Source organism: Styela clava, chromosome 5 (genome assembly GCF_964204865.1).
Source record: "Styela clava chromosome 5, kaStyClav1.hap1.2, whole genome shotgun sequence".
In the NCBI taxonomy this organism is placed as follows: domain Eukaryota; kingdom Metazoa; phylum Chordata; class Ascidiacea; order Stolidobranchia; family Styelidae; genus Styela; species Styela clava.
In genome coordinates this window covers 14,806,426-14,818,854 of record NC_135254.1, presented here as the reverse complement: position 1 = coordinate 14,818,854, position 12,429 = coordinate 14,806,426, and the positions used below count along the sequence as shown (strand labels likewise).

At 32.7% G+C, this 12,429-nt stretch overlaps 1 protein-coding gene across 5 annotated transcripts in view; it reads right to left on the bottom strand.

The window, feature by feature from the left end:
* Positions 1 to 12,429, bottom strand: part of LOC120344578 (proto-oncogene vav-like) — a 57,002-nt gene that overhangs the window by 32,812 nt on the left and 11,761 nt on the right. For all 5 annotated transcript variants that reach the window (XM_078112807.1, XM_078112806.1, XM_078112808.1 and 2 more), the window contains exons 6-14: positions 10,041 to 10,190; positions 9,417 to 9,515; positions 8,520 to 8,621; positions 7,566 to 7,661; positions 6,509 to 6,580; positions 5,237 to 5,329; positions 4,462 to 4,593; positions 2,756 to 2,842; positions 618 to 730 (exon numbers count right to left, since the gene is read on the bottom strand). In XM_078112807.1, the coding sequence (XP_077968933.1) occupies positions 618 to 730; positions 2,756 to 2,842; positions 4,462 to 4,593; positions 5,237 to 5,329; positions 6,509 to 6,580; positions 7,566 to 7,661; positions 8,520 to 8,621; positions 9,417 to 9,515; positions 10,041 to 10,190 (944 nt within the window). The remainder of the gene's footprint in view (positions 1 to 617; positions 731 to 2,755; positions 2,843 to 4,461; positions 4,594 to 5,236; positions 5,330 to 6,508; positions 6,581 to 7,565; positions 7,662 to 8,519; positions 8,622 to 9,416; positions 9,516 to 10,040; positions 10,191 to 12,429) is intronic.

Sequence of the window (12,429 nt, the reverse complement as noted above, 5' to 3'; positions counted from 1 at the left end):
ATCGGGAATTCAGATCATCAAAATTTTTTTTGCTATGTATTTTCTCATTCTTGTGAATATTATTCTACAAAACAACTTCATACATCATGATTTTAACAAAAAAATGCATTCATATCAATTGCAATGGAAATTTATAAATAAAAAATAAAAAAACTAGAATTTGAAAAAGAATTCAGTTACATCCATTACTGGTCTAACTGTTTGATTTCAAATTGAAACAGACAATATAAATTTTCTTGATGCATGAAATATAGTTTTTCTTCCAAGGAAATTTACCTATTAAATAAAGCAAGGCAACGCGCAGACACTTGAAAACAAAGAAGATCGATCGGCAAGCGAAGTGCTAAAAGCTACTGAAACTATATTGAACTGAGAATTTCGCATTAGTAAATATTGATTGACGAGAAACTTGAAGATCACATCAATACTGTTACCAGAACAACTACGAGGTAGTGAACTCCACTAAACTGAAAGTCGTAAAAAAAATATTTGGATGAAAAATATTTGGATGAAAAAATCAACCCAAATAATCCTACACAAAGGTAAATATACGTGTCAATACAAGCATTTACTCTATAACATTAAATTTTATTATCCATTTGTAAAAGTCAACTTACGCTGAGTCCTTGAATGCTTCCAACCATTTTGCTTTTTCCTGTAAAGTTTTAGCATACAGCATGTAGTTCCGAACGCCTTGTTTCATTGAGAACAACTTCCAAACCCAACTCCACTAAAAAAAATCAAGAATTTTTAGCTTTTTTTTTTTTCAGGAACGAAAAAACGAGAATATCGGTCGGAGACCGAAGACTTATCGATATTAGATCGGTAATTAGTTAATAACTCGCTAATTATACGACATAATTAACCCAAAATCAATAGGCTTTTGGTCAGAGATATGATGAATGCACATGCAAAATTTGGGGCAGATTCAAGCTCGCCGTCGTGAGATATCGCGTTCATCTAACAGACAAACATACAAACAGACAGACAGACAAATACCTATCAACATACTTACCGATCTTAAGATCGATAAGTAATTATACAGTATTATTATAGGACAGCAATCGGCAACCTGTGGCTCTTTGTTCTCAAAGCTCTGGCACCCGTGAATCAAAGTGACTACAGCAGTTTTTTGTGTAAAGCAGTGGAGATTCAATGAAAGTCGGGGGCGTAAAGTTGATTACTACTTACTAATTACACATCACAGCAGGTATAAGTCAAGAGCGATGAAAAAAGATCGCATTTTTCAAATCTGTCAAAACAGACATTTTCTATCCATTTTACGAGTTCTTTTCACTTCGTCATAATCTGAATTAATACATCATTTGCAACTTGTTTGGCTTTTTTCCAGTAAGAACTATATTATTGCATCATAAGTGGTTTTACAAGAGTTTCAATAACCACTGACGTTAGAGTAGATGTTGCGGTGCTGAGTACGTTTGAGTTTGACGAAAAGGATGCCAAATGGCCCTTCAATGCTAAAGATTGCCGACCCATGTTACAGGATGAAGATTAAAGAGTGTGCTAATTACCACTCATCTGGTTACTATTAGTCTACATATTAAAAACGGCGGGGTTTTATAACTTGGATATTTGAGCCAGACTGGTCAATGAATCTGTGTGACCCAAAAATCCTTTCACACACTTATTGACTACAAAAACATGAAAAGTTAAAAATAGAAAAAAAATTGAAAAACAATTGTGAAATGCATTTAACAATACCCATTTAATATTTAAATGAGTTCCCGCGATTGAATAGTGATTATGATATTTCTTTGCATTATTTCTAGATTTTTTATTTTTTTTATATTATAAAGCATTTACGCTTTTTGCTCCCAATAAGGCTTTTTCAAGTATTGCCTGCCATGCAAGAAACTATTCTTGGGAAGAACTGCAACCCTTTCAATTCGAAATTGCACCCCCCCTCCAATTCACTACTACTATCCTGGCAAAGATTCATTTAAGACAATTTGGAAAAATCAGGAACTTTGAAATAGAGATATAGGTCAAGATGGAGAAAGGAGATAGCATTTTTCATATTTATTCAGTCGCAACAATTTTGGTTTTGAGAAGGTAGCGTAACCACATGCCGAACCTTGCTCTCTCATGCTGTTGTCAGGCTAGGCCAAGTATGAAAATACCAAACCATTTTAATTATCTAGGTGTGGGTAACACAGTTCTTACTTACTCTTGTAATTATGTGTTACTATGTGTGTCTCATGTGTAGGTTATGTGTCTTATTTACAAATCTTAATACAATACAATTTTGAAGAATTGTTCTTAGTCTACAATGTTATTACATTATTCTAAACATATCTAAAATTACTTTGCCAGCTAATTTTTCAAAATAATTACCTTATATTGTGTTTTAATTAACTATGGTGAGTGACCCGACCTCAGAAATTTACCGCAATCTCAAATGAACTGAATTAATTAAAACCTAATTGATTGGTACATTGCGCTAAATCTTGTCATCAAGTCTCTGATTCCCCTGTTCGGGTTCGCAAGTTTGAATCCCACAGGAATACCTAAATGTTAAAGGATTGCTAGTTTCCTCACTGCCATGTGGTAATTCTACATAACCACTGGTAGGTTACAGCTTCCCCTACCATCAAGTTCATCCATCTAAAATGAATAACAAGTCTCTAATCCCATTCTTGACTGGCAAAAGGATGGGAGGTCATTGTTCCCCATATGATGAATGCATACTATTGGCTTTCCTCGGCCTAGAAATGCATATGAAATTCAATCTTACTTTTCCTCCAGTTTGCTTTTGATTTGGCATTTCATCAAGCTGCATGTCTTCTAATCGTATCAAATCTTTAAGAATATATGAATCATTCTAAAAATAAAGACACAAAGTTCAAAAACCTATCAATTAGAACAATTGTTAATAATCCACTACTGTTGTTAGCAAACTCTTCTTAACTAAAATACTTGGCACAGAATTGGCACAGAAATTCAAATATCACTCAGCAAAATTTGAGGGTCAATACTGCCATCTTCTGGTTGATATTTATTTGCAACTAAAAGAAAACCAGTTCTATAACACGAACAAAACGTCGATGACCACCATTATAGGGACTTCCAAAAAGGTTTCCAGCAGTGGTCAGGAACCCATGGCTCGCGAGACATATACGACTCCCAGAAAAATGAAATATTCTAAGGCTAAGTTTACTATTGTTACGAGATTTCAATCTCTTTTATAACCAAATTTGGCAGAAAATTTTCCAATTTGCCAAAAGCGCGACCAGCGCATGGATATGTAAGAGAATTACCGGACAGGCATTGTGATGAAACTAGGGAATTCTGGAACATATTTTGTGACATCATAAAGCGATAGAGTCGCGGGGCAATAGAAAAAAGCTTTTCGTCCGTTTGTACATATTTAGATTGGACTAGCAAAACTAATTTTTAAAATACATCAGAGATGCCTAAATGAAGGAAGGGTGATGGGTATCGCAGATTTCAACTTGTGCTGCATGTGAGCAGCCGTTCAAAGGCCACCGCTACAACATGCAGCATCAGAAGTAACATTAAATGTTCATCCATGGCTCTCTTGACCAAAAAGGTTCCTGACCCCTGGTCTTCAGGCTCATTGAATCGGAAAAATGTGCAAAAGTTTGGTTTTGTAAATTTAATGACTACATAAATTTATGACCAATGCAGCAGACAGGTTAAATTAAAAACAGTCAAAATCTATCTTGAATTTCGCCTTTTTAAATCAAGAACATATCTTAAATATTCAATCTCATCGCAAATATGGCTAGATGAAACCCATGAAGCACCCTCTGGTAATTAAATTACAAAATAGCAATTTACAAATCCAGTGGTTATTAAAATTGATTTTTGTTAGCAACACAGAATTAGGATCTATAATATGGTCTCTAAAATGTCTCCAGACCTGTATATTATGAACACCATCTCGGTAATTTGAATTCAAGAGACAATGGTAAACAAAAAAGAAGAAACTCAGTAAGCTAAGTGGCTGTTTGGTTGAAATATCCACACTCTCGACAATTGCACCATCGCTAGACGCTATTCAGAATTCTTGATAGTGTCAGTGGCGTTTTGTATTTTAGTCGTCGCCACAGCCTCGCAAGGTTCAGTCTCTTTAATTTCTGATTTACTTCTTGTGACCTTGCTTTGAGTAAACATTCATACACATACAGTCAAAATTCATCAAATAATGTGACTTGAAAATATGTTCACGCCCACAAGGAATCAAAAAAAACTACATATTTTAGGATGAATCATTAGCATCTTAATAAATTGAAATTGATATAATAAAGATACAAAAATAACAAAAGTTTGTATAAAATAGCCTCATTAACCACAGCACCAGCGGAAATAACATATTTCATGCATGTAAATTTCCATTTTTGACAAGCTGAAATTTGTCATAAATACCAAAATCAATAAAAACAAGAAAAAATTGTAAAACTGATTTAACAGGCCAACCTTTAATTTGGACATGAAGAGAGCTTTGTCGGATAAGAACACGTAGCGGCTGCTGATGTTTTTGTCGTCGGCAAATTTCACTTTGAGTTCTCCGTCGTAGCGTACTCTTCCGTATTCTCTCAAGGGGATAGACTAATAAGATTAAAAAATCTATAAAATGCTTCGGCGAGAAAAATTCATTGCCCGACTTCCTCTTTTAAACGGATATCCGTCTTTAGAGATTTATTTTAATTGCATTAAACTGTACGTATTTCGCCACGAAAGAAGCATTTATATAGAAATATTGCAACCTCAAACTAATGGATAGAAAGAAGAAGGTTACATATAAAAGCTAGGTAGCGTAAAACTATTCTGATTAACATCAATATCATCTGAGTTACAGATTTAAAATCTTTTTAAAAAAAATAACTTTTCCAATTTTTTTGGAAATTTTAAGAATTTTTTTTCCAAGGGTTATTCTATTTGTCCCACAAACAAACAAAAAAAACGGTTTTAAAATTAAATACCGATGAGTCTACAACGAAACTAAAAAGAAATTAGAGCGTACAGTGACAATATCTTCTATCAACAAATACACTGTGTAAAAATATATAGCCTCTTTTTTAGGAGCTCTAAAGGTCCGAAGTTCAAGAAAACGAGATTTGAATAATTAACTATACTATTTCAAGAAAAATCAATTTTTGATTCCAGACTGAATAAATTTTACAGCAAAACGATTTTTATTCAGTTTCAATTTATATTTAATTAAATTTTTTGAAAATGTTTTCTACCATACCTGATCATATTCTTCTAGTCTTGCTTCAATCTGATTTATCTTTATCAATTCTTCGCTGTCTCGTTTAACTTCATTGATGTATAATGATAATTCCTGATAAGATAAAAGAGAATAGATTTTAATTAGGAAATTTGGCTCAATGCAAGTCTATGTGCCCTCACCCTCTTTTAAAAGCTAATGAAACTCTGCTCGGGCGCTCGGCGTTAAGAATACGCTTGTCACCGCATCTATAAGCCCACAAAGCCCCACATATCATAGTAATTAGGGGTGAAAACATTATGAAACTAGTAATTGTCGAGGGAAGTGTATTTTACAATATGACATGATGATCAATGCATTGCAAGTTTGAAAGCCTTGGATTCAAATAACATATTATTATTATTCAGTTAAACTCATGTTGGACATACAGAAATGCTACGCTATTTCCATTTTCACTCGGAAAAAATAAATCATCACACCAAAATAGTTTGCAAGCAAATGAGAAAAAATATCATTCAAATATTTGATCAAAACAAACATGACATGAAAATCCCCTGGAGAATATTGGAAATCTTGTTCTTATAAAAACGCAAAAATGTTCATCCAACATCATAGAACATATGTTATGAAAATTTTCTTTTTAATTCATGCACAGTCAAACAAGATGGGACCTAACATAAATGCACTATCATTAAATTATTATTCAAAGCAGGAATCAGAACTGAGACCAAATATATGAATTAGGAGAATCAGATATTTATTCACAATATTCCCAATTCTGCGAAATTGTCATGAAAAAACAAAAATTGCATTTTCAAAGCATGTTACAATAGCTGACTTACAATATTATAATATCAATAGCCCATGCATGATGTATGTAAAATATACAATAAACTAAACCAATATTGTTGTACAGATATATTTGATGAAAAAAAATAAAAACAAGCTTGAACGAAGATACAAATCTTAATTTAGGCACAACCTATGCTTGATGTATATAAAATGAGAGCGGTGGTACTCAAACTTGCATCCTCCAAGGACCCCTCCCTACCCAAGACCCTCAAACTCAGGGTTCCATAAAGTATTCTACACTTCCCCGTCAAATAATAACGACAACAAATGAAACAGAGGAACAAATATATTACAGTCAAAAAATTAAATACATTTCAATCAGTTTTCTCAATTTATCAAGTCATGGTGAATTGTAATTAGTGAAGACCTTGGCTCAATCCGTAAAAAAAAATTAACGAGAAGTCCGTAAAAAAGTAAAGAGAAAAGACAATAAAAAATTACCTGCATAGATGTGAGAGCTTGTGGCATATTTGGCTTGTCGACGTGACCGTCTGTCGTGTGCTTATTGAGTTCCTGAAAAAGTGAATAGTACCAGGTGATGAAAGAAAAAAAAAATGCAAAGTTGGCAATATGAAATTTAATGCTTATTTGAATAGCCATTGTTAAGTAGTTCAACTCAAAACACAAATTCTGCACAATGCTCATTTTTATAAGAGAGGTCAGTGAAAAGTGCTCCTATTTTAGGAAGTACCCAATTCTCCCCGGGTAAGCGTCGGTTACCCAATTTATTATACCTGGGTGAGGTGGTTGGCATAGGATTTGAACCTGAGATTTGCCCCTGTGGTGGCGTCATAGTTGAGTGTAGCGATTTATTAAGTAAGTCGTTGCACCCAGATTTGACTAATAAATGAAAATATGCATAATTAATAATATAATATCCTTTTTAATATATTTTTTTAAGGTATTTTTTTGCTTAAACCTGGCTTGAGACTCTTCCGCGATGATAATCACTTAGGGAATGGCAATTAGGCCATGCCGATCTAAATTTGACAGGTCGAGTCAACTATGCTCATTATACTGAAATTAAATATGGACAGCCTGGGCATCTTACGCAGTAAGGAGAAAGGCCTTTATGCCGTTCTAATGGTATATTAAGTATTTTTGCTTGAATTTTGGTTATTCCTAATGCAACTATCGCTGTCAAAAATGTCAAATAAGATTTTACAGAAGTCTTGTAGGAACCATAGTTCCATACTACATAACACTAATGGCAACATCTCAGATTGGGAATAATAGAAAATAATTAAAATGACCTTGAAAATGATCATTTATTTAAAAGTCGTTAAATATTTATGCTAAGTAGACTCGATTTTGAAATATTGTGTGTATCGTGTAAACATTTTAATTCGTTTTAATGACAGCATTAAATTTATTGCTTTCAAGTTTGAAAAAAAATTAGAGTGGCAAAAGAAAACCCATCTCCATTTCAATACCAAACTTATGATTAACAAGTAAAAATAAAAAAAAATGTCTGAAATTTCTAAAAAAAATAGCAAACCTTAACAAGCAGATGATATTTTAAAATTCTTTGCATAGGTACGCACAGTAGATCACGTAGTTTAAACTTGTTTCGACTTGAACTCATTTGACACTCCTGAAAAATAAAAATTAAATAAATAAACATATATTTGAATGAATTTTAATAACAGAAAATAGGCCATAAATGACCAGCGGAGCACACAAAATCTGGCGCTCCAGAAGTGTGTGTACCAATATGGAGGTAACTAATTTTGTTCGCCGACTTTACTTCAAGTTGTCTAAAGGCACTGAAGCCTATTGGGGCAGGGGGATATTCACTTGGCTAACACAGACAGTCCCGAACTCGAAATCGAGCTAAAATAAGGAAAATCTTAATGAAATTATGGCCTAACCCTAACCTGCTACACACACTACGGGATTATCCAAAATCCGAATAAAAAAAATTTGAAATTGAGTTTAGAACATACCGGTACATTTTATCATAGAAACGCTACCTTAGCAAGAAATTATGATTAACGTAACACATTCAAATTTATAATTATGCCATTATTTAATAATAATATATTGACGAAATTAGGATGAATTAATTGAAATAAATTGTAAAGTAGAACTGCTCCAGATTATTAACTTTTTGGCAAGGATATAGAGTTGAGTTTGGCAATAATGTACTAGTAATACTATAAGTCGAAGCCATAGCCGTATTTACGAATTAACCAAATCAGATTTTGAGATTTCCAAATAACGCAAGCAGCCGCTGATGTGAACAGAGCTAGGGACAAACTAAAAAAGCCTATAAATGCCTAATGTTCTTGTCACTGTGTCAAAATATGAATCAAAAATGGATAGATACCAGTCTCAAAATTTTTTCTGGATTTGCCAATGTCTCGAAGCGGAATTACAAACGAAACTTTCCTACATAGCCAGGCTATTTTATTATTAGCAAAACTCTTTTGTGATTTCAAAATCAACTGACCTCAATTTTAAGCCGAACTTCTTCATTTTTACTACATTCTTCCAAATGATCCTGAGCATCGACCAAATTACTGCAATAGTCTCCGTAAATCAGAAACTTCTCCTAAAAATAGAATTAAACGAGTGTTTACGCTACATAAAATCGCAATTGTTCAGACAGCAGTTAGCAGAAGACATCCTTAAAACAAACATGTCAACAGGTCTACCGTATATTATAATTGCATATAAACCGAATTTAAACCCCAAAAAAATAGTTGCCAAACTAAGGGGTCGGCTTATATGCTCATAACTCTGATCGCACTAAAAATTCAGCCTATACGCACATAACTCTGATCGCACTAAAGGGTCCGCTTATAGGCGCACAACTCTGATCGCACTCAAACGAAATGACGTTATCTTCTGCAACCATTTTCTGTAAAAGGTGGGTACAACGTCTTACAATTTGTAGGGTCGGCTCATGTGCAAACTTCTATAAATTCACCGTTTTAGGGGGTCTGCCTATATGCGAGGATATACGAATGTGGGATATACGTATATAAGGTGGAATGTAAAAATGTGCTTGTAAAAGTAACAGAGTGAAAGAATTGAACAGGATTTGTCCTGAAAATTGTTAATGTATAACTTAATCCTTTTTCTTAATCCTTCCTTCTCATGGATAGTCTTTCAATTCATCTTGGCAAATATTTGAACATTTTACATATAAAATCCTAAAAGGCCAGCTTTTCAGTCAACTATACGAGTGCTGCGATATCAGACATAATATGGTCAAGATTAAGATATATATGCCACAATTTTGAAATGACACAAAATTATTACATGACATTGTTATTTATGCATACAGATTCTGAATTATAGAATAAAAGTAAAACATTTTCTCTACAAATACCAAAACACTTACCCTATACTGTATAAAAGGTTGGCTGAACTTGGCGTTCTGACCATTTCTCTGTAATTTGACAAGTTCGTCCCGAAAACTGGTGTGAATGGGTCGTAATTGCTGACAATATAAAAAAAATTCATGCGAAATTCGGTTCTTCAGAACCAAGAGTAATAAAGAATTCTAAGCAGTGATGACCAAACGAAATCAAATTTTTGAATATGTTCAAAATTGGTGATATTCGATTGTAAATACAGGGCGACCACAGAACAGCACCCATGTCAGTTGGAACATAGTCCAGAGCAAACGTAATGTGCAAATAATGTCCAAATGTTTCAGTATACTAAAACTTTTGGATACAATCACACACAAACAGAAGTTTTTCAAGTGTTGAACAAATTTTCTTACAATACAAGATAGCAATGATCAAATATATGAAAATTAGGGTTTTGTAACGGTATGAAGCGATACATTATTTGAAGCCCTAACGCAGCACCAAGTTTGCTAAAAAAAATGGAAATAAAATATTTTCATACGTAATAAAAAAGGGTTCTCTGATTAAAAATAATTTGATGAAATGTTAGGTCTATAGAAAAAAAAGAAAAAATTGCCTTACAGCGAATTCTGCTATCTTCAATCACTCACCTCTATATTCATAAAAATGGTTTTAATATCTTGCTCAGATAAACATTGACGCAGTGGAATCATAAATTGTTCAACCATCATAACAAGATGAGTGACATAATTATTTTCAGTCTCAACGATCTCATGGATGCAACATCCACGTTTGTCCAGCTGCAATAAATAGGAGACAAGTTTACAAATAACAAGTTCATTATTCGTCAACCGAAAAGCAAAAAAATAAATAAATAATAGCAAAAGGTTTTCGATGCAGACTGTGTGGTAATTGATAAAGATGCAACCGTGTGGTCATCGAGTGTGTTATATATCTAAACCTTCATAATTGGGAGCAGACCTTAAAAACAGAAAAAATACTAAAATCCATTACTGTAAGTAGTAGGGAGGCTAGACTTAACTATGATGACATAGTACAGTCAAATCTCGGGTTCAATTTCCATACCCATCACCTCACGCAGGGTGTAATAAATTGAGTAGGCAATACCGAAACGGAAAGATGCCGGTCTTTCTAAAATAAATCAGTTCCTTGTATATCAGTGGCTGCTGATTTAGAGCCTTTTTCAGAGCAAAACATGTAGTTGTTATCAAATTATAGAACATTTTGGACACAGCAAACCACACACATACTTTATATACTAAAATGGAAGCACATTTAAAAGCGTCATTGTGAATTTGAATATGGAATCTTTTGAATGATTTAAGAAAACAAAAGTGTAAATTTAATACTAAACCTTCCAAATAAGACAAAATAAACGGCAAAAAGTTTTGAAGAATGTTGAAATATGCGATAAACAACAACACATAATTAATAAACTAATAAACAAATATAATGAGATCGGCAGAGATGTAAATATGGACAATGTGTTTGTTTATTCATTATCTGAACTTATTTCTGTTAAACATGGATTGATTTGCATACCTAGTGCCAAAATATTGTTTTTCAGGCAAATTTTAATTAAAAGATAAAATTTGAATTCTATTTAAATTTGTCATTCAATTCGGCCATCTTAACATTTTCAAACTATCTACTAATCAAAGTATACGAGAATTTAACAAATAAAATGAACTTTGTTTTTCTGAACGTTCAGAACTTGTCCCTCAAAAAAGTTTTTAGTCGTCGAATTTGTATGGCTATTAATTTATTTTTTGCCAATTAAACTCCAATGCAAAACAGAATTTTGATAGATAAATTTTAGTGTCGAATCAGTATAAATTGCCCCAATTTTTTTATGGTTATGATTTATTAACAGTTTCATAATTTTGAACATGGCTATGAATTCCCATCCGCTCTCATTTGTTTATTGTCAGTGTATCTACCAGACAACCAACAAAAAAATTCTATGTCGAAAGTTTTTTCCAAGAACTTTATTTATGTTTATACCTCATTGGTTATTTAGTGACTGTATTGACATAAACTGCCTAAGTCTTGTGTCAACCAGTATATTGCGCAAATCTTCATTGTTATAATTCTTTATAGTCTCTTTAGCTCTTGGCAGTTTAGTGGTTGCTAATAATTTCACTTTATTTGTGAGTGACAGCGCATTTGGGCAAATTATAAAAAAAAATTGTCTAAAAAGCTTAAAAATGAATGATACACAAATAAAGAGAAGATTATCACACTGGGTGTAGACTTACTGCCATTGAAACAGGACATAACAACAAATAAGACGATAATTAACCAGCAGATGCATATTCAGATATTACATAAAACTTACATAGTGAGGTACTGGTTTGAAGATAAACTTCCATAGAAAGCAGAGAAAAATTATATGGATGGGTTATTTATTATCAAATAATTTTACTAATAAAAACCACAATGTAAACACTACCAACATATCAGATTATGAATAGAAATGTTGATATTTGTGAATAATTTTGATTTGCTTCGGGTGACAAATATTAATATTCTAGTCTGTGGTTTAGAACCGCAATGTTTTGAGCAAATTTTTGTCCTGTGTTAGGATTAGTTTGCGAATGAGAAGTTTTGCAAATTTCAAGTCATGTCTTTTATTAAACATCAATAATTGATTCTTTTCAAAATTGCATTGAAAAAAAAAATTGCCAATACCACATAATAATGGTACTAGTATTATTACCCAAATATTAACGCTGGCGGCACTTTCGGAAATTAGATTGAAAAAAAAACATGTGTGACAAAAATAGGTCTTTATAAAATGCTGTATTGAAATTTGTAAAAGAACTTCGATGTGGTTCATGCAGCTAATGGTGGGCATATAAAGTGTATTAAATGAAAAAAAAATTTCAAAAAAAGTCAACACTCAATATTAATAATAAAATAAAATCTGGTTAAGATATATTGGGAACTGACTTTACAATAAAATTTTTGTTTGTAATTTGTAACAGGACTTTGTAAACTACACATTTGTCAGTTTAT